We start from the raw sequence: 20,746 nt of genomic DNA on the forward strand, positions 1-20,746 counted from the left end.
CTGGGATGAAAGGAAGTGATGGCCCTAAATATACAAGTAACTGAGGGTACAAATTGCTTTCAGTAAGTTCTGCTTTCCCCAAGTGCTTTACACTAGCAATTTCTTCACATACAGTCCTGTCTGAAAGAGGTGAGTGTGGGAGTTTTGCCTGAGTAAGAGCTAAGTGAAAACTGCAGGAGGGGGTCCACATAGTGAAAAACCATTCCTTGTTTAAGTGCTAGAGTAAATGTACCTTAATTGCAGCTGCACACAGATCTGCTTGCTTGAGAACCTCCTCCACTTTGTCTCGTTTTCCTGTTATTTCACTATGCAAGTTCTGTCCAGGAAACAATAAAATATATTTTAAAAATTACTGCACTTCCACTTGCCAAGATTCTCCCTTGTTGAGGAGAACAGCAGGTGCCTGTTGCTTTCTTGAAAGGGTGACTGCAATATAATATGATGGAATCATAAATGGCTTAAGCCTAAAATCCTTACTCTGTTCCTCAGGCCTTCCACGGACTAACTCTCATTGGTATCGATGGAAACTTGCCTAATGACTGAGTAACAACTGAGTAAGGACCTCAGAATTTGGGAAGTGCCTGACTTTAGCTAACACCCATTAAAAACCCTCTTTTTACTGGATTTTCCGGCTGTACTTATCACGTAACTTATATAAATTAGACTCCCTTGGACTAAATTCAAAGGTGATGCGTAAGGAAGTGTCAGTAGGTGGGCGTGAGTCTAAGAGGGTCTGTGCTCAATTCTTGGCTGTGCTGTTGCACATAGTAGGGATGGTAATACTGCCTTGCGCCCTCCGTTTATACAGAGCTGAGGGCAAGTCTACACTACAGCGCTACATCAGCGCAGCTGCACTGCTGTAAAGCATCTGGTGAAGACTCACTATGCTGACAGGAGAGCCCTCTCCCGTCAGCATAATTACTCCACTTCGGCGAGAAGCGGAAGCTATGTCAGCGGGAGAGCGTCTCCTGCCAATATAACACCAGTGTGGACAGCGTGAAACTTGTGTCACTTGAGGGGGAGGGGCTTTTTCACACCCCTAAGCGATGTAAGTTAGATCAATGTAGGCTGTAGTATAGACCTGCCCTGAGGCACAGATAGATTGGTGACCAAACTGTGAAATCCTACACACAATGGTGAGCAGCTACTCACGAGTAGCACTGTGGATTTCAATGGGACTACTTGTGACGGTAAGTGCTCACCAATATGAGGAAGAGCTTCACAGTCTGGCTATAGGTGACTTGATCAAAGTCACATAAAAAAATCAGTGGCAGAGACAGGAATTGAACGTAGCCTTTCCGAGTCCCACTTGAATGCTTTAAGGACAAAACCATTCCTGACCTGAACTCTATGGGGCACACTGGGCTCCAGGCTTTTTTTTTTTTTTCCCCTCCTGAAAATAGGCTGGAAATTTTGTGAGCGCAAACTTAGACTCTACTTGAGCAGGGATGAGTTGGCACAGAAATGCCTGGTATTTCTAAACACTCAACTCACCAGCGAGGACTCAGGTTGTGGCAGTCACCGTTTTTAAGAGCTGGAGGACAGTACTTCCAGAATGGTTTTCATGGCCAATCTATATGTTCTAATATCCTTTTTGATTGTCGGTTATCTACCTTATTTATAGGAGGACAGTTACCATAGAAGTAACAATCCTAACAATGTCATACTTATGAATAACGCTCAGAAAATACACAGGTCAGTCTGATTTCCATGTTAGGACCTAAGAGTTACAGTGGTAGGATGGCCCTTGCAATGATCGCAGATAGAAGACAACCGAGGGGGAGGCCAAAGACTCAGTACATAGACTGGATATCAGTAGACCGTAGAGAGACCAACTTGCATGACAGCCATGCGTACAATCATGAGTTTTGGAAGACAGCTATCGAAGTCACCGCCCCAAAGAGGGAAGTGGCAAAAAAGAAGAAGAATCTGTTTTCCATGTTTAGGTATAACACCATTTCAGAATAGGAATAAGTCACTAATGGGGAGCATCTCAGGATGGTTGCTGCATTTCTTAAGTGGCTACATTTAATCAACTTTTCAACTGATGCCATACAAACCCTGAGGCAATCTTTTGCCTGTGTCTTGTTTTTGTTCTTTTGGTAGTGCAAATATATTCTAACTCAAAACAGGCCATTACTATGAAGACAACACTGCTGCACAATTAATACATTTTAAAAATCTGGTTCACTGAACACATTGCAGTAAGGTGCCATGTACCTTCTGCTCATGTGAATATCTCATGATGGTGTTGCAATCTCCTAATTTCACAGCTTCAATAGCATCTTGCCTGCGCTTAGCATCACAGATCCATTTGTTCAGAGCCTGGTAAAAATCACGGTAAGTTTTCAGCTGTTTGACCTGTCTTTCTAGATCCCATGATCTAGAAAAAACAAAGAAAAACCATCAATGTGAAAAGTACAGTCTCATTTTTCACAAATTTTCAAATGTTTAAACAATCCCTTCTCTTTGTGCTCATTATTACAAGAGGTAAAACAACAGCAGCTGCTGAAAGAAGATTTAAGGTAAAAATTTTCAAATTTGTATGCTGAAATTTACATCTAAACCCATATTTAGGTACCTAAATAACTGCTCTTATTTTCAGATGTCACTGCAAATTGTGAGTTCTCAGCACCTCTAAAGATCAGACCACTTATTTAGTTGCCCCGTATGGATTTTGCTGCCTAACTTTTGTGTGAGGATACCATATAAGTGCCTGATCTAATTCCCACCAAAGTCACTGGAGAGACTCCTATTACTTTTTTTGGGGGGGTAGGGGGGGAGAGAGGGAGTGACATGGGGAGGAAGCAAGGGTTTGATCAGACCTTAAGTATGACAAGAATCAGGACCACTGATGCAGTTATCTGGATTTACATCAGCAGAAGCTTGTTTACTGTAACTGAGAGCAGAATTTGGCCTGAAGTAATCAGTGCTGGAACTAGGAGTGCTTGAAGTGCTACCATACCCCCTGGCTTGAAGTAGTAACAACCACCCAAATACATGGTTTCCGCCTTCAGCACCCCCACTATAAAAATTGTTCCAGCACCACTGCCTGAAGTAACAACTTCAGGATTTGACTCTAATATATTAAAAGTGAAATATTATTTAAAAAATCTAATTTCCTTTTTACTCTTTATGCCGTTCTATTTTTTTCCCCAATTTATTCAACCTAAACAATGAATACAGATTAATCAGTTTCATTTTTTCTAGTCAGTGTCATTTTCTGTCTCTCACACACTAGCAGTGTTGCAGTGTTCAAGTGGCAAAACACTACACAGGAATGTTTTAAATCCAAACAATCAACTATTTTCAGTGACATTTAAAAAAAATCCTAAAAACATTTATTTCCATATTAGGTTATATAAATCTTTCCCTTCCCACAACAAAACTCTACATTTTGGACCTGGCCTACCCAACAGTGTCCTTTAAAGTGTGCTTAGCTAATTTTTTGACAATTCTCCCATTGCCAAAAAGCCAAGCTCTAAGCAGAGAAGACCAAAATTACCAGAATGCTGGTTACATCAGCTCATTGTTTTCCTTCTAGCTACAACATGATGATTATCACAATATCAAGAACGACGGGGGGAGAGAGGGGGGAAGAGAACTATTAGGAAATATAGACAAACCTGTGGTCTATCTGTTTCTCTACCCTGTGCCAACGGTCTGTTAGCTGGTTGACTTTGTCAGTGTACTTCCCAAGGTCCAAATCATAAAGAACATAAGCCTGGCAAGACTGCGAGTGGATTTGCATTGCTTTCTGCAGCTCAGATTCCAGGGTGTTCAGCAATGGCTTTTTCTGGTTTAGGTCTACTTTCATTTTCTGGATGTGAGAGAAAACAATGAAACATTTAGTTCCCCACCAGGTCTTGACCTTCTATAGTATGTATAGTGTGTTATTAGTGTTGGTTTAAGCATTTTGGCCCTGATTCAGCAAAGCACTGAACCATATGGATGTCAACAGGACTTCAGAATGTGCTTAATGTGCATCCGAAGAAGTGGGTTGTAGCCCACAAAAGCTTATGCTCTAATAAATTTGTTAGTCTCTAAGGTGCCACAAGTACTCCTGTTCTTTTTGCGGATACAGACTAACACGGCTGCTACTCTGAAACCTTAAAATTAAGCATGTACATACGTGCTTTCTTGAATTGAGCTCTCATTGTCTGTGACTACCATCTTAGCTCTTTTAAATGGTAAAGGGTGGATTTTAAACTGCTCTTCCAGTTGCTCTACACCTGAGTCTCATTTAATTTCAGAGGATTTAATCTGTACATGGAACAGCTACAGGATCAGGCCACAATACTGTCAAATACTTTTTATCTAACTGTATTTTAAAAAAAAAATCTTTGCGGATCTTTAGACAATGACAAGACCTTTTTCTTTAGATTAGTTTTATACTAAACTTTAAAAAAAACCCACAGAAGATCATGCATTAAAAATAAATAAATCTAATAATAATACATTTGGGGTCTCACCAAACTGCATATTGTGCAAGTAAAGTCCACCTTTGCACTCCCCCAATCCTAGGGTTGCTCTATTCAATGGTGGTCTCTGGCTGAAAGTGCAAGTAGCCTTGGGGCTGCTCTAAATTACAATGGCTGCAAATGGCCATAAGGGGCTGAAACTATAGCTGTGGATTGGTGTGGTATAAGGGTACTCCAACTACGCCCCCTTTGCTCTGACCACACCCTCTTTTTCCCCCCACTGCAACAGCAGTAGAACAGAAGAGCAGCATACTCTACTAGAAGATGAGCAGGAATGTATACTCTACTAGAAGATGATCATCCCAATGCCAGGTAAATTGGCTCTATAGCCAGATTCTACCCACAGTGAAGCACAAAGCAGTTTTTCCACTTATGGACCTGGTCCACTGCGAGTAACTTAAACCTACAAAAGATATCAAATCCAAATAAATTTGTAATAGAGGCTGACGCTCCATCCCTAGCTTGCACAATCATGCCTCAGAAGCGTAGCTCATCCCCTGTGGACGATCATGCACTCTTCAGACATCTTCAGTTAGAAGACTGATTAAGAAGAGGTATTTAGGGAGTAAATCTAGGAGACACTAACCCTGTTACTCAGTGAACCATAGGAGTCCCCTCTCATCCCCCCACAGGGTTTATTCCTGAAAGTCACCAGGAATCTAAAATAGAATTTCAGTGTGTGAAAAATGTCCCTAACAGTTACAACAGGATCCATAAATATTCATAATCTCTAGCTATAAAAGCATTTAATCAAACTCTGTTTTCTGTCAAAGCTGATGATACCTATTCATGTAGGGTCCAACCCTGCAGCTGAGGGGTTGCATGTGCCTAACTCTCAGTGGAAGATCTGAGGTAAGCTCTGTCGCAGGACCAGGTCACTGGCTAACACAACACTATGATTTAACTGGTCATACTTGAGATGTCAGGAAAGCTAAAATATCACCCTGTGAAGCTTTCTAAACACTAGAGGGCCAGATCCTCAGCTGGCATAAATCAGCATAGTTCCACTGAAAATCAACAGAGTTATGCCGATTTACACCAGCTGAGGATCTCCCCCCTCCCGCGTCTTTGGAATGTCAGGAAATACAGCACTTCAGCAGGCATTTAACCTCTCACCTTCAGACAGGCTCGGTAAGCCTCCACTTTATCAAGGTCCAAAGAAACCGTTTCCTCTTCGGTGAGTCTGACTTCAAAAACTTTGATCACATCTTCTGCTTGTAGAATAACCTGGAGCAGTGATCTCAGCGCATTCAAACTGCAATAAACAAGGTGACCCAAAATAAATCCATAAATCCCCAAATAAATCCATAAATCTAGGAAAATGATGCTGTTTGGTTTTACAGGAACAGAGTTTAAGGCCAGAAGGGACCACCAGATCATCTAGTCTGACCTGCTGGATATCACAGGCCACCAGCATCACCCAGCATCCACACACTAAACCCACTATAATTTCACTGTATCTTATTAGTCAAAAGGGGGAGCCTGTGACAAAGAAAACCCTGCTACACCAGACTCTTTCAGAAACTGAGATGGAAGTCCACATAGGTATATGGGCCAACCCACATGGGCCACTCTGCAGGATCAACGCCTAGAATATTAATTCTAGGAAGTGCTTTGTTACATAGTCATATGAAAGGCCCCACATAAAATAACGTTTTTTATTGATAAACAAAAGCAGATTTCTGGACTAAGGGAATCTATAGGATTTATGGGACTAGTTAAGAGAAAGGAAAATGTTTAAAGTTCATGATTTGTTGTTATAACTTTTATTTTCTTACCTGTCTAAGTAGCCAGCAGAGACACCATTAATATTTTCCAGTTTCTGAAACAAGTTAGTTATCTCCAACTGCAAATAGACATACTTTTCAGAGCCTCTAAAGTTGGGCAGCAGGTCCTTATGCTTGTTGAGGGTGTCGGACATTGTTTGTGAATCATTCTGTATACCCTGATGAAAGAGAGAGAGAGAGAAAGATGTCTGTTTTATGCAGATACATTTCTCATGGCTAGATGAACATTCTGCATTGTATATGCCACTAATCTTCCCTCCAAAATATTTCACTTGACCTAATGGATTTCAGCGAGGACTAAAGTAGGGTCCTCAACCTGCATTAATAATATTCACCTATTACCTCTAGGCACAGCTCTACTCACTTTTATGCACAAGCACAAAAAGTGTAGAAGCACTGGCCACTCCTCCCCCAAACCCGTCCTGCTCTACGCTGAGCTTCATGGAATTCAGCTCTACAGGGACCAACAACAAACAGTGCCTGCTTCGGCACTGCCCAACCCCCTACAGTAGCACTGCCATGGTCCTGCTTTTCTGGAGGCCTTTGCAGCCTCCATGCCCCTGGGGGATTTCACCCTTGAAAAATGAGTCAGTTCAGAAAAAGAAAACCAGCTTCTTTTCTTATCACTTTCTGAGCCACTGAGGTATCTTGCATAAAGGGGACACTGAAATACAGTCTTATACAATTAACTGAAGCTGGTCATATTTTTAATCATTACACAATGGGCCCAATTCAGGCTATGAACAGGCACATGCCCAAAAAGTCATGGTCAGGAGGGGAACTGCCAGGTGTCACTTTTCTGATCCATTCCCCCCGTTCAGAGTTCGTAGCCCATAGGTCTGCTGCAGCCAAAGCAATGGAAGGAAAATTCAGGGACAGAGCCTATAAACATGGAGCATCCAGTCTGCATTTCACACAGATTACAGCTGCCTCTGGGGATTATCTGGGCAGGAAGATGTTAATATTGCTTTTGCGCGTGTGCAAAACGTGAACCCATGTCCACGCTACAAGCCAGGGGGGCCTGCATCTAGTTCAATAGAGTTTGCTTCTAAAATCAGATTGTTGTCTCTTTCTGTTTAATCCCCCAAGGGAAGAATGAAAATCCAATCCATAAAACTACAGTTAGTTCCCACTTGAAAAATGTCTTCTCTCAATTACACTCACAAACACCCAGAGAAAAGAACAGGATTTAGCTATTTCCTAGCTGATCTGGAATGCAGTACAGCAGAGGCTGCTGGAAATGTTCACACTGGGACTGAAAGGCTCTGGGAAAAACATCTACACTTACCTCTAACTCATTTATTTTGACTGAAAAATTGTGGGAAGCCCCCTGATCCACTCTGAGCGGGGTTCGTTGCACCATACGCATCTCACAGATTTCTATTTGCCGACGAAGTTTCTGGAGTTCTGTCAGCAGCCAGGCCTCCTGCTTCTCAAGTTCCCGGTTTCTTTCATTAATTAGAACTGGTTTTGATGCATCCAACTGAGTGATTTCAGTTGTTACCACTGTAGAACATATTAGGAGATAACCATTGGCATATGAAACCTGTCAAAGCGCTAACATGCAAAGTCACGGCAATAACAATTTGACCTAACAGTTCATTTGGCTTGTGGAATTAAGATCCCAAACCTTCATTTGTTCTTATGCAGCTGTAATAGAACAAACAAAAAATCAGGTGCCACAAAGAAAAGGCTATATTAAAAAAATGCAACAATGAGGTTTTACTTTCCGATCACTGTAAATACACAATATGGGCTAACTTCTGCTCTCATTTGTGCTAGCATCTCCACTGACTTTGCTGTGATAAGTTCAGATTCACACCAGTGTAACTGAGAACACAATTTGTTCCTCTGGGCAAACTATTGCACATCCAGTTTTGTTTTCTTGAGAGAAGCAATAGAGGTTCTTAGGCACACATCTTAAGCGGATTTTCTTAATTACTCGTGTGCCCGTAGGGGCCCAATCCAGTGCCCAGTGAAGTCAAAAGGAGTCTTTTTATTGATTTTAAAGGACACTGGATCAGGCCTAGCCAAAGAGAGAGATCAAACAAATATTTTCATGAAAAAAAAACCATTCAATCACTAAAAAAAACAGACAACAAACCTTGCTGCTGTTGCTGCTGTAGCTGCGGCCGTTGTTGATTTGGCAGTTGTATAACCAAGGTTTGATAGTGCTTCTGAGCATCAGTGAACTGAGTCTGGATTTTCCGTTTGTCATCATCACCAAACATCTCTGAGCCTTGACTGTTCCTAAGGAATTCTTGGTAATGGATCTCCAGATCAGTTATGATTCTCTGATAATCTTCTGTGCGCATTGTTTTCAGCTAAAACAAAGATGCAGAAATTGTTAAAAATGGAACAACTGGAGCAGGCTCGTGATAAGTTAATCACCAGGAAATATATTAGCCTAGCTGTGCTATAAAACAATAGAGGATGCACACTTTAGAACAAAGTTTCCCAGCCTAGCTATAATTGAAAGTGAGTGCTCTGTAGAGCAGACACATTCACTCTCTGGCTGCCAAAGTTTGGTGGTAACTGAATGGGTCTGCTGTTCACACCTCAGCACCTATCAGTACCAGCAGTACATAATGAAACGGGGGCTATGAAAGGACCCAAAAGGCAAACTTTCCCACTTGCTAATCTTCCAGTACATCCCTGCCACAGTCAAACAGGAATGTGTTTTGCTTCTCCATTAATAGAATGAAAGATTTTATATATCTATAGTCCCTTGCACAACAAAGTCATAAAGTCTAACACAGTGGTTCTAGACATGACTACATGTGACACCAGTGCCAGTACAGTATGTGTGGTCAGTGGCAATACTAGTACTTCAGGCTTTTGGTGACTGATTTTCTGAGCTTTGGCCCACTTTAATGATGAATTGCTGTTCCGGACCCCAGTTCATTCCCACTGTTCTCCTACCATATGAATGTGTAGAGCCCTACAAATCCATAGCTATCTGCTTTATATCCAAGGATATCTGTATCCGTGCATGCAGCTGTATTGTTTACCATCTCTGCGGTTCATGAATCGGATGTGGATTCAAAGTTTTGTATTCACGCAAGGCTCTAACTAATATGCATGCTGTAACCTGAGATAGAGTTTAGGCTGTTCTAAATCACAGTACTGGGAGTTTAGAGCACCCCACATTCTAGTGTGTGTTAGAGGGACAATAGTGAGCACTGCTTTGTATAGCAAGAAGTCTAGTCAACTGGCATAGCTGTATGAAAAGGCTGAGCACCACTGGTCCATCATAGCGAAGGGCAATTAAATACCCACCTTAGCAATAGTCATAGCCCTGATTTTCTCAATGTCAATCATGCAATAGTGCCAGGACACCAGACTCTTCATGTTGATGTACAGCTGGTTCCACAGAGCCAGAATAGCTTCATAGTACTGCTCAATCCTGAGATGGGAAAAGATTTCACAGTCAGTTAGAACTTCTAAGCCTCCTGCCCATCGCAGAAACATTAGTTTGAGAAACTCCAGCCAGCCTGTCTAGCTGTGTGCTGAGACTGGCCTCTGAGAAATGATCTCTGTCAATTAGCTTTTGCTTATTTTTAAACCAGAAAATACAGTACAAATTAATTTACAGGTAGTATTTCAAGTTCTACAATGTATTTTAATCATGAGGACATGTGAAGCTACTAGTGAAAAGGAAGAAGGCTTTTACACATGACGAAGAAGAAAAAAAAGGGGCACAATCCATTTTTTCCCCCGCCCATGCAGGCCACATTAAAGTGATGTTAGAAGTGTGACACAAATCAGCAAAAGCCACAAAAAGTTTTGACTGAAGACGATTCAGACTCTCCAGGCCAGATCCACAACTGCAGTCCAGGAGTACTCAGTGTGGCTGTCAGAGGGGAAGTTCCCAGTCCTACAGCTACTTCACACCAGGCCAATCCCTGGCACAAATTAGAGTAACCTGTGGTCCACTCTAATCTGTGTCAGTGGCCAATGGCTCCAAGGCAGCTGAGATGGTTAGGGAGCAGGGATGCAGACAGACATTTCTTTTTCAGTCTGATTTTTAAATGTTCTTAGTATGCACCAAGTTTCATCCATGGGGTGAATTTCTACAAATAAGGGGCCTGATCCTTTACTCCTGTGCCTGATCAGGCCCAAGTTATAAAGCAGGGCTTTTTTAAACAGACTCTTCCCAAACCTAGGCAAAATATTCAGAACCTTGTCAGTAACTCACTTAGTAGCAAGATCCACAGCTAATGGATTAGGAGGAGGAATAATAAGACTGACAGATGGCACCAGCATATCCACTCCCCCTGGGCCAGTCACAAGCCATTTGCTGCGTTCAGTGTTGTCCTTCAGTATGCATTCATCTCCTTTGCGCACAGTTTTCTGTAAGTAAAGCAGGAGAATTATTTTTTAAAATATTCTTCTTAAGCTTAAGCAAAATATGGTTTTCTAGGCAAGACGGACAGACCATTAACCGGGGGGGTGGTCTGTGGCTTTAACCCACTTCCTACGGTGGCGGAAGGAGGCCCAGTGCCTCACTGTCATTTCCCAAAGCACCGTGCTCGTGGGTCATAATTACCTAGATCCACCATCCATGTCTGCCAGGAGCTCCTGCAGCCCTGAGGCTGCAGTCATGGCCACAATGCATCTCCACTGCCCTCCCACATCCAGGAAGGGAAGATTCCCTCCTCTGTTTGCCCTCAAAAAACTCCCCAGTGAACAGCCCAATTACTCAGGTACTGTGCAGTCATGAATACAGGTCTAGGGCCACTTCATCTTGTCCTTCCTCACCAGCCAATACAGGGCTGGTGTGGAGACCCTTTCCACAGCATGCAAGGCTGTTCAGGCACCCCTCAATGGCTGCTCCACCTGCAGTCCCCTCATCAGCTCCTATCCAGCATTTGAGTGGTGTGAAGAACCTTGCGCTGGCCCTCTGATCCACAGAGGAACTTTACATTTGCATGTGTAAATATCTGCTCCAGAACAAATTGTGAATTCATCCAATCGGGGACAGAAACAATAGCATGCAATCTTTGACCAATGACAACCCAAGTGACAAAGTACAGTTACGAATATTTGAGCAAACTATTCAGAAAGATTCAAATCAATTCAAAACATTCAATCTTGACAAAGAGAGGATTAAAGGTTACATTTGTCAGATCAGTGATTCATTGGCAATTATTTGGTCAGCTCTACTTTTTATAGTGTTCATTCTCAATCTGTAATGAGTACTCTACCAGATCCTGTTTGTAGTCACACAGGGCCTTGAGGATAATGGGCTTGTTACTCCTGTAGTCTGGGTTACGAGGCTTCAACTGCACAATCTTCCTGGATTTATTCACCAAGTTCTGCACTTGCCTCTTGTATTCCAGAATTTTCTCTCGTTCATTCTGGAAAGGTAAATTGTATTTTAACACTTCATTTAGAAAAAGAAACCATATTCCCTTCACACATCTGTATTAATGTCAAAATGGCCCACATCTGGCTCTCCCCGAAGACAGTGGCAAAACTTCTATTGACCTCAATTTGATCTATGAAAAAATTGTAGTTTTTTGTTTGTTTTTTTAAAGGCTGTAAGTGAATTAAAGTATTTCTACAGCTCTGCCAGCTACTGAGGCATCCCATAGTGTTTTATCTGGATCTATGATTTGTTTAAAGTGAAGTGCAAAAGCTTGGGGCCAAATGGAAAGAGCCTAGCACACTATGCATTCTCTCAGAATCAAACAACACCCTCCTGAATCTTCACTCAGTTCTTGTTCAGGCAAGTTCCTACTAAAATCATTGGCTGTTTTCGCTGAATAAGGAGTAAGTCAGGACTGTATGACCAGCTCCTGATGAACAAACATTTAAGTCAAATATAGCTTCAAGTCTTAAGATTTGCCAGGGAGACTACTACAATATAAAATTATGTGTTAGATCCTTTATTAAGCATACTATACTTTTTTGGAGGGAAAGGAAGAGAATCTGTTTTGGTGCCTACAGATTCATCTGATGTCTGTTCTCTCTATTTTCTAGCACCCCTTACACCTGGGAATGAGCTGGGCCCACACTATATAACATAACACACTGTTCAGCAAAGTTGCCTATGAAGAGTTGAAATACAAACTCAAATGATGCTGACCCACGTGTGAGACATCACCAGAAAGATCCACCAATGTAGTGTCATTCTGTCTTATACTCTAGAGTACTGCATGCATTAGTACACAAAATGGGCCCAATCCTGCTTCTGCTGGAATCGATGAGAGTTTTGCTATTGATTTCAATTGGAGCAGGCCCATAATTTGTTAATGAAATCTGCAAGGTGTGACAGTACCTCAAGTTCTTTGATCTGTTCCAGCAGGCTTTGGAGTGACATGTTCTTATCACATATGTACTTCTTTCTGACAGAGTCCTGTAGGTTCTTCAGGTAGTTTTCAGTGGATTGGGCCTCTTCAAAAAACTACAAAGAAGGATTGTGATTTCAGTTACACAGAACTCTCAAAAACTACTCCTTTAAGAAGGGGTGGGTATCTTCACAAGTAAAAGGAATCAGAATCATTATCTAACATGAGAATCCCAATTTACATTATGGAGAACTGCAGTGTATAAAACAATAATATAATGTTACTGGGTACTTGATACATAACTATATGAATTTATGAAGATTTGGACATAGGAAAAATGTATTTCAGGTACCTAGGGACAAAGTTCATGCTTTTAATCAACTACAGAAGTAAGGGAAATGCCAACTTCCTATGAATTGCTGGTCAAATCAACAGGCCAAATTCTGCAGTTCTTACTTGAGCAAAACTCACTGAAATCAATGGGTATTTTACTCCAGAAAGGGCCAGAGAACATGGTCTTCTGTTACTCAAAATTGATAGTAATTTAATTGAGTTTTTTGAAATGTGACATTTTCAGAAAAATGTTATACAAAGCTTGAAGTATAAATGAAGAGAAATAAAACTTCTGATACACAAAGAGCATTATTACAGCAAACACCAGAACTCACCTGAAAGTATGCTGCATTCTCCTTCAGATGAACATCAATGCATTTGGTGATCTGAAGAATCCAGCTCCACTGAGTTTGCAGTGTGTCCATGTATGCCTACAAAAATTAATTTAAAAAAAGAACATGATTCGTTGCACCGATCTTCCACTCACCTCAAGCCTAGAACATGATTCTTTTTCTTTAAACTACCTACAAAGGCAGGGTCTGCTACTGCAAATACATGCAACTGTGAGTGACTTTCCGCTTTTCAGCAAGGCAGCAACTGACTAGCTAACTGACTGTGTAAAGTCAATATTCACCATTTCCTCTCTATAAAGGACTGCTTACTTCGTGCATTTGACAATCTGAAAAATAAAGGAAAATCTTTTTTTCCCCAGTAACTTTTCGGTTACAGTGTTCTTAGGTGTTACTTGTAACTATAGTAGTTCTAATATTTTCAGACAGAAATGTTATTTTCAAATTGATGGAGTCTCTTTAAATGTTAGATAAGACAAAACAATGTATTCCAATTGTGAAATTGTGAAAACAAAATTTCCTGGCCTACCTACTGATTTACATTCTAGATTTCAGTTGGAGAAAGTGCTTGCAGTCAAATTAAATGATCCTTCAATGAGAGGCGTGGCTACCTTCAAAACCTGGGCAGCTAAACAATCAGAGCAACAAGAATGAGATGCCTAGCTACAATTAACTATGTCTCATATAAATCAATCCATGTGAGATGAAGGAATTTAGGATACACCTAAGTATTGCCTTAAGACCAACCATGAATTTTCTAAACACCCCCCCACTTTCCTTTAGGAAAATGATCAGTTTTGCCAACAAACCTGTCTCCCTGGAGCTGCCATAGAAATATGGAATTTAATTTACAGACCTTCCACTTAGCTGGGCATTTCACTCACAGAAGAACTATGGGATCGGGTTTAATCCCAGACAGCATAACCTACCTCAATTTTGTCAGAAGCAGGGTGCTGATTGAGCACTAGTTGGTCACTTTCTTGCTTAAGTTTGTTGAGGTCTTTTTCTTTAAGCTCCAACTGGCTCATGCGTTTCTGTGAATTCAAAGCACAGCATTAAACAACACTTCACAGGCAAATTAACAATCACATGTCATTATCTTGTTTAATAAGAGTTTCCAAAAAACGTTAAAGGTAAAAAAAAAGTACTGCAGAAAACTACTAGCGTATAAAAATTAAATAATTATATGTTATGTATTCAAAGTGATATATTAATATAGTCCATTAAAAAAAAAAAACCTGTTAAAAGAACAACCTCTCCAGTGCTTCTCCTGGGGATGTACAGCTCTGCACTGCTCCCTTTGCAGGGCAACAAAGCCACCCTCTAGCTCTTACTGTCTATGTGCAGTGATCAAAGGAAAATTTGCAGCACCTTGCAAAATCTAACGTAATATGACTAAAAAAGTATCTGCTCAGGACTGTACATTTTGTTTTCTTCTTTAAATGAATGTGTTGCTTGGGAGAGAAAGCTTGCATTGTCACTGCGTGTCTTTCGCTGTCTAAATGCTGCATCTTTCCCAACACTCCCTGTGTGCCAAGAGACAATCAATAGAGGTGAGACAGTAGTTTCTTCTCTATGTCCATGTGATCGTTGGTCTCTGCACAGTTTGCCAACAGAAGTGCTAATGGAAATAGTGGGGCTTTTAGACGTGGCCATCAGTCCATAAGGAACTGGCCTGAGGTCACCAAGCCATATCACAAAGGGCACCAGAGAGTCACAGATTTTAAAGCCAGAAAAGACCATTATGGCTATCAAGTCTGACCTCCTGCTTAGCACAGGGTATAGAATATCTACCAGTGATTCCTCCAGCAAGCCCATGACTTCTAGTTTAGCTAGAGCCTATCTTTTAGAAAGACATCCAATCCTGATTCAAATACCCACCACACACAGATACAAACTAGCAACTTGGAAAGTGAAGGAATTCGGACACAGAACCAGTCTCCTGAGCAGTGCAGTGCCCCATCATCAGGATTTATTATGAAAAGTCCACAGGGAGGTTGTTTTTGGCACTAACTTACAGAAAAGGCCTCCTGCTTCCTGGCAATATCTGTGTTCCTGTCACTCCAGTCATACAGAAGCTCCTCTTCCTCACAGTCATTGATCCACATGATCTCTCTGCTAGTGGCTTGGATGAGGTTCTGAAACTGACGCAGTTGATCCATTCTCTCAAAGGAGGATCTCTACAAGAAAAACCAACAATAAAACGAAAAGGTTAAAAAAAAAAAAATCAGAATCACAAAATGCACCTTCTTTTAAAATTAATACAAAAAATATATTGCAAGACAACTGCTGAAAATAGACAAAGTGTCTGGATTTGTTAAGTAGTGGGATCCAGAAGTCATCAGCCTCTGAAAACATTTGGTTCAAGCATAAATAGAACAGCATGACTCAGTATTTGTATGTGTTTTGTGGAGCGAGTTTGGGTTGTTAAAGAGGTGCATCTATTTACTTCCAAAAGGAGGAAACAGTTCAAGAAAGCCCCACTGATCTAAAGAGGAACACAATGCGTGATTGTTATTGGTACAACCATTAGCAGAGCCCACCAAGGGACAAATCTGCTGTAGATCAGAGAGCAGTGAACTTCAGGTACCACTGCAGCAAATAGTAGGGAGTGAATCTCACAGGCAAGAAAGATACCAAAAAAAATAAATAAATAAAAGAGAGAGACTAAAAACGAAGGGGTCAGTTTTCCTGCTGCCCCAGCTAAGTCCCATTACTGCTAGTGGGAGTTACGTTCATATGCCAACAGCAGAACAGACCCCTGGAAGTGGAACGCAGGTCAACAAGATGCATAAAAGAATACGGTACAAAAGTGCGAATTAGACACTGTCAGCATCTATGTTTTAAAATCCAACCTGCCTCTTAAACAGTGGGGATGAAATTCACCCCTCTGCAGATTGGGCTGAAGTGGGACTGGCAAGGTGCACCAGCTGTGTGCTGGGCCTCTGCACAGGAGGCTACTTTATCCTTATTGTATCAACTGTAAGGAATTTATCAAACAGCACGCATTCCAAACATGTCAGAGGTAAACAAACGTTGTGCTTACCAGCACGGTTTCATATTCTTCTTCTAGCTGATGAACTGCAGCCTTCTCACGCTGAAACAAAGACAATAATTATTTAGTGTGCTTTGCATACTGACAAACCTAGAGATGAGAGAACTGTGCATACTCTAGGATGCTTACATACTATAGCAATGGGTGCCACAGACAATCCTAAGACAGATAGATATTAGGGCTGAATGAAATCACACTCGGTCTCATGAACTGACATCAGGTAGACTCAGTTGTCTGCTTGTATTTCCGTTACAGGAACTAAAAAATCGTGCTGTTATGACCCAATTAACTTAGGCCCAGACTGCACACTTTGGCAAAGCTTTCCGCAAGGGGTGGTGCAGAGCTCCAGCACCCCTTGGGCAGCACCAGGACAGTCTGACCATGCATTGGATGAGCAATCTCCCCATTGCTGCTCAGTACGCACATCGTCTCTGTAATTCACCGAACTGCTCCTGAAAGTGGGTGTCCTGTGCAATTACATGGAATTGACACATTTTTAGAACTAGTGGATAGCCTTACAATTTCCACAACGCTATGTCTACACAACACACCACTGGCAGCAGCGTATAGGGTACGTCTAGCTACATGCTACAATTAAAAGCAAGTTGCATCCACACTGCAGCGTGTAGCTACACACATCAGTGAAAGGCTCTGGCACTGGGGAGGTAGCGGGGAAAGGCTAGGCAGCATCCAGCGACAGGACAAGGCTCTAGTAGTAAGGAGGCAGTGGGGCACTACATTGCTAAAAATAGCAGTGTAAATGGGGGAGGCATTGCTTGGGAGTATAGATAGCTGTGTAGGGTATATACCCAAGGGTGCAGGTGTGTCTTTCTTCACCGTAGCAGTGCCTCGCCATCAACACTGCTATTTATATCCATGCTAGGGAAGAGTGCAGTGTATGTACTCTACACCCCACTGTAAGGAGAGTGCACTGTAGACATATACCCAGAGACAGCATGGTCTAGTGGTCTGAGCATGGAGCTGGAAGTTCTTGTTTTTAACCTCAGGTCTGCCGCTGACTCCTTGCGTAATGTCAGGTAAATCACTTAGGGCTAGATTGTGCCCCTTCTTACTTGTCCAAGCAGGGGAGTAAAAAGGAGTTTGCTCCCCCACCCCCTTCTGCTTGGCCGAGAAAGATATACTTAGGTCTTGGCTCCAGGTCTGTAGCACACAGCCCTTGAGCTCCCATGTGACCAAGTGCATAGGAAAGGAATAAAGAAGGGTGGAGCTTTGACTCCCCCATTCCTCCCACTTGCTGGCCAAGTATCAGGGGGATGCAAGCAGCACCTTTTAAAGGCCTGCCCCATTCCCCACCCTAGAACCAAAGGGGAACAGGGAAGGTGTTGTGCCTCAGAGGTCAGACAAAATACCTGCCTGGTCTGCTCCTGGGGTGGAGCTGTCTTCACAGCACCCCTTGCTCAGGACTGTACTTACAGGGCACAATCTAGCCCTTAATCTCTGTGTATCAAACTCCCCTAGCTATAAAATAGGAACAACAACGCTGACCTACGCCACTGAAGTGTTGTGAGGATTCATTTGTTAAGGTTTATACAAAATTATGAAATTCCACATCATTGCTCAATATCGTTATCTTCATGGAAATACTGGAAAAAGAAGGGAATAGCAAAAAAGGCAGGACGGATTACAAGCATCCCGGCCTAAAGCTGCCGTAATCTTGACAGCCAGGCCTTTTGAACAGAAGACACCTGGCTATCCTCACTGCTGCAGTAATTTTAGCAACCTGTGGATATGAACTTAGAAGGATGGAGAAAGTCGATTACCAGATCTGTTTTCACTTTGTCCAGGTGCCAGCGATAGTCCCCGATGGCATTGTGAAATCTCCTGTGGTCATTAATTTGTTGCTCAATAGCTGCTGCGTCAAAACCCCATTTCACTAACTCCATTTCAGCCTAAAGAAGAAAGGGAAAGCATGTGTCTCTTCATTTGCAATAAGGCACATATTATCCAAAACAAAGCACCAGGGAAACACACACACAGGGAAATCCGACTCTAGGAGGTAAGGTGTACAACTGAGCTAAGGGAAGCTCAGAATAGGAGTTAAAAAGTTTCCTAAAAGTGAGATCTTTATTAGATGGTGTAACAGGCTCCTAACATAGTGGCTGAGGAACCATCACTTGAGTCACTTAAAACTGGACTAGATAAGGTATATTTTCATCTCTAGTGGGTCTGAGCTAAACTGTTCCTTTATGTTCCCCAGAGTAACTTAATTGACATCACAGGAGCTGCTCTCATGTCTCTGGAAACAGAATCTGGCCCTATGACTCTATGAGATTCAAGTAGCTCGTGAAAACACACACCGCCAAATTCTACTCTCAGTTACACATTACATTTCCATCAAAATAAATTACAGTAACTTACAGACTTCAATAGGGGGCAGCACAGGTATATCTAAGAGCAGAATTTGGACTATATTATTTAGACCAGAATGACTCTGGAACACATTGTCTGTCTGGCCTATTGGTATATGCAGTTGTAGCTGTATTGGTCCCAGGATATGAGAGAGACAAGGTGGGTGAGGTATGTCTTTTATTGGATCAACTTCTGTTGGTGAAAGAGACAAGCTTTTCAGCCACACAGAGCTCTTCTTCGGGTCTAGGAAAGGTACTCTTAGCGTCACAGCAAACGTGAAATGGAACCAGTTGTTTAGCATAAGTAGTTAGCACATATGGTAAGGGACCATTCAAGACAGAGTGGCTTATTGGTAGAGCTCTACTAAATTCACAGTTCATTTTGGTCAATTTCACGGTCATAGGATTTTAAAAATCATAAATTTCATTATTTCAGCAATTTAAATCTGAAATTTCATGGTGTAATTGTAAGGGTCCCAAAAAGGAGTTTGGGGGGGTCACAAGACTATTGTAGGGGGGCGTTGTGGTACTGCTACCGTTACTTCTGCGCTGCTGCTGGTGGCAGTGCTGCCTTCAGAGCTGGGTGGCTGGAGAGTGGTGACTGCTGGCCAGGAGCCCAACTCTGAAGGCAGAGCCACTGCCAGCACCAGCGCAGAAGTAAAGATGGCATGGTATGGTATCGCCACCCTTACTTCTGCACAGCTGCCTGCAGAGTTGGGCCCTCAGTCAGCAGCCGCCACTCTGGCCGCCCAGCTCTGAAGGCAGCAGCACAGAAGTAAGGATGGCATGGTATGGTATTGCCACCCTTACTTCTGTGCTGCTGCTGGTGGGGCAATTGCCTTCAGAGCTGGGTGCCTGGCCAATAGTTGCCACTCTCCATTTGCCCACCTTTGAAGGCAGCGCAGAAGTAAGGGTGGCAATACTGTGATTCCCCCTAAAATAACCTTGCAACCCCCCCACACACAACTCCCTTTTGGGTCAGGACCCCCAATTTGAGAAATGCTGGTCTCCCCGTGAAATCTGTATAGTATAGGGTAAAAGCACACAAAAGACCAGATTTCATGGTCCGTGATGCATTTTTCATGGCCGTGAATTTGGTAGGGCCCTACCAATTGGTAACATTTCTATTTGGGATGCTTGCTATGTCAAGGGAAAAATCTCTAGAAACGTTCTTTGAAAAAGTGACAATGAACCCGGACAATAGCTAACAAGGATCACAATTCCTTGTTTTGATATTTTTAAATACCAAAGTCCATTAAATCCATTATAAGGATGATCAAAATCATTATGCTTCCAACTGTAAAAACACAGCCAAATCACTGTTTCCATGCTGATAATTACCAGATATTATCTCAGTCTGAGAGAGATATTGATATGTATATATGTGGTGTCTGTGAATACACATACATACACATACATGCCCATATCACTCTTGGGCTGAGAGCATATCAGGTAATTATTAACCTGAAATCAAATCGCTATGACTCAGCATTGCAATACAACTACTACTACAATACCTGCTATCTTGAGCCACACCCATGGTTAGGCAGAGCTGGAAAGATTCCAACAAAGGAAGCCATTTTATACAGTCGGCCATCTATAAGTTACATAGGACTTTGACCCTTTTTCATTTCAGCTAAAGGCCAAAGTGTTTGAAGCAGCAGAAACCTTACATGATTGCCAGTGTGTGAATAAGGGGTGGCTGGATTCCAGCTCACTGCCTCTCTATACACCACGGAAATTCAGTTGGGATATTTAGCATCTGATTCTCCTATCAACAAACCACCATGAAAGAAAAATAAAGCAGAGGCAGAAAGCAACAGCTGCTGTGAATGGTTTCCCATGTATCGTATTACTAGGGAAAACATTACCTTGGTCCTGTAGCTGGGCTCTGCATAATAAATCCTAGACTCCAGGGGAGTGAAATACAGTATGTATTGTGGAGTACAGGAAGCAGGGAAGAGTTCAAAACTAATGTGAACTGTCAAACAAAAAAAGTACTAAGGGGCCAAATGATAACTGCCCCAGCCTGGGTGAGCTAAGGGAACTGGCATGGGGAGTGAACCCTCTTTTTCCTC

The 20,746-nt window shown here is 42.1% G+C and overlaps 1 protein-coding gene across 3 annotated transcripts in view; it reads right to left on the reverse strand.

Annotated features, from left to right (window-relative positions):
• The window catches only part of DSP (desmoplakin), a 46,913-nt gene that overhangs the window by 11,359 nt on the left and 14,808 nt on the right, over nt 1-20,746 (reverse strand). For all 3 annotated transcript variants that reach the window (XM_065398965.1, XM_065398964.1, XM_065398963.1), the window contains exons 5-20: nt 18,081-18,209; nt 16,291-16,341; nt 15,263-15,424; nt 14,174-14,278; nt 13,230-13,325; nt 12,552-12,677; nt 11,476-11,628; nt 10,467-10,621; nt 9,548-9,674; nt 8,373-8,592; nt 7,557-7,774; nt 6,260-6,426; nt 5,598-5,736; nt 3,627-3,820; nt 2,221-2,383; nt 233-316 (exon numbers count right to left, since the gene is read on the reverse strand). In XM_065398965.1, coding sequence (XP_065255037.1) covers nt 233-316; nt 2,221-2,383; nt 3,627-3,820; nt 5,598-5,736; nt 6,260-6,426; nt 7,557-7,774; nt 8,373-8,592; nt 9,548-9,674; nt 10,467-10,621; nt 11,476-11,628; nt 12,552-12,677; nt 13,230-13,325; nt 14,174-14,278; nt 15,263-15,424; nt 16,291-16,341; nt 18,081-18,209 — 2,289 coding nt within the window. The remainder of the gene's footprint in view (nt 1-232; nt 317-2,220; nt 2,384-3,626; nt 3,821-5,597; nt 5,737-6,259; nt 6,427-7,556; nt 7,775-8,372; nt 8,593-9,547; nt 9,675-10,466; nt 10,622-11,475; nt 11,629-12,551; nt 12,678-13,229; nt 13,326-14,173; nt 14,279-15,262; nt 15,425-16,290; nt 16,342-18,080; nt 18,210-20,746) is intronic.

This window comes from Emys orbicularis, chromosome 2, assembly GCF_028017835.1.
Source record: "Emys orbicularis isolate rEmyOrb1 chromosome 2, rEmyOrb1.hap1, whole genome shotgun sequence".
Taxonomy (NCBI): domain Eukaryota; kingdom Metazoa; phylum Chordata; order Testudines; family Emydidae; genus Emys; species Emys orbicularis.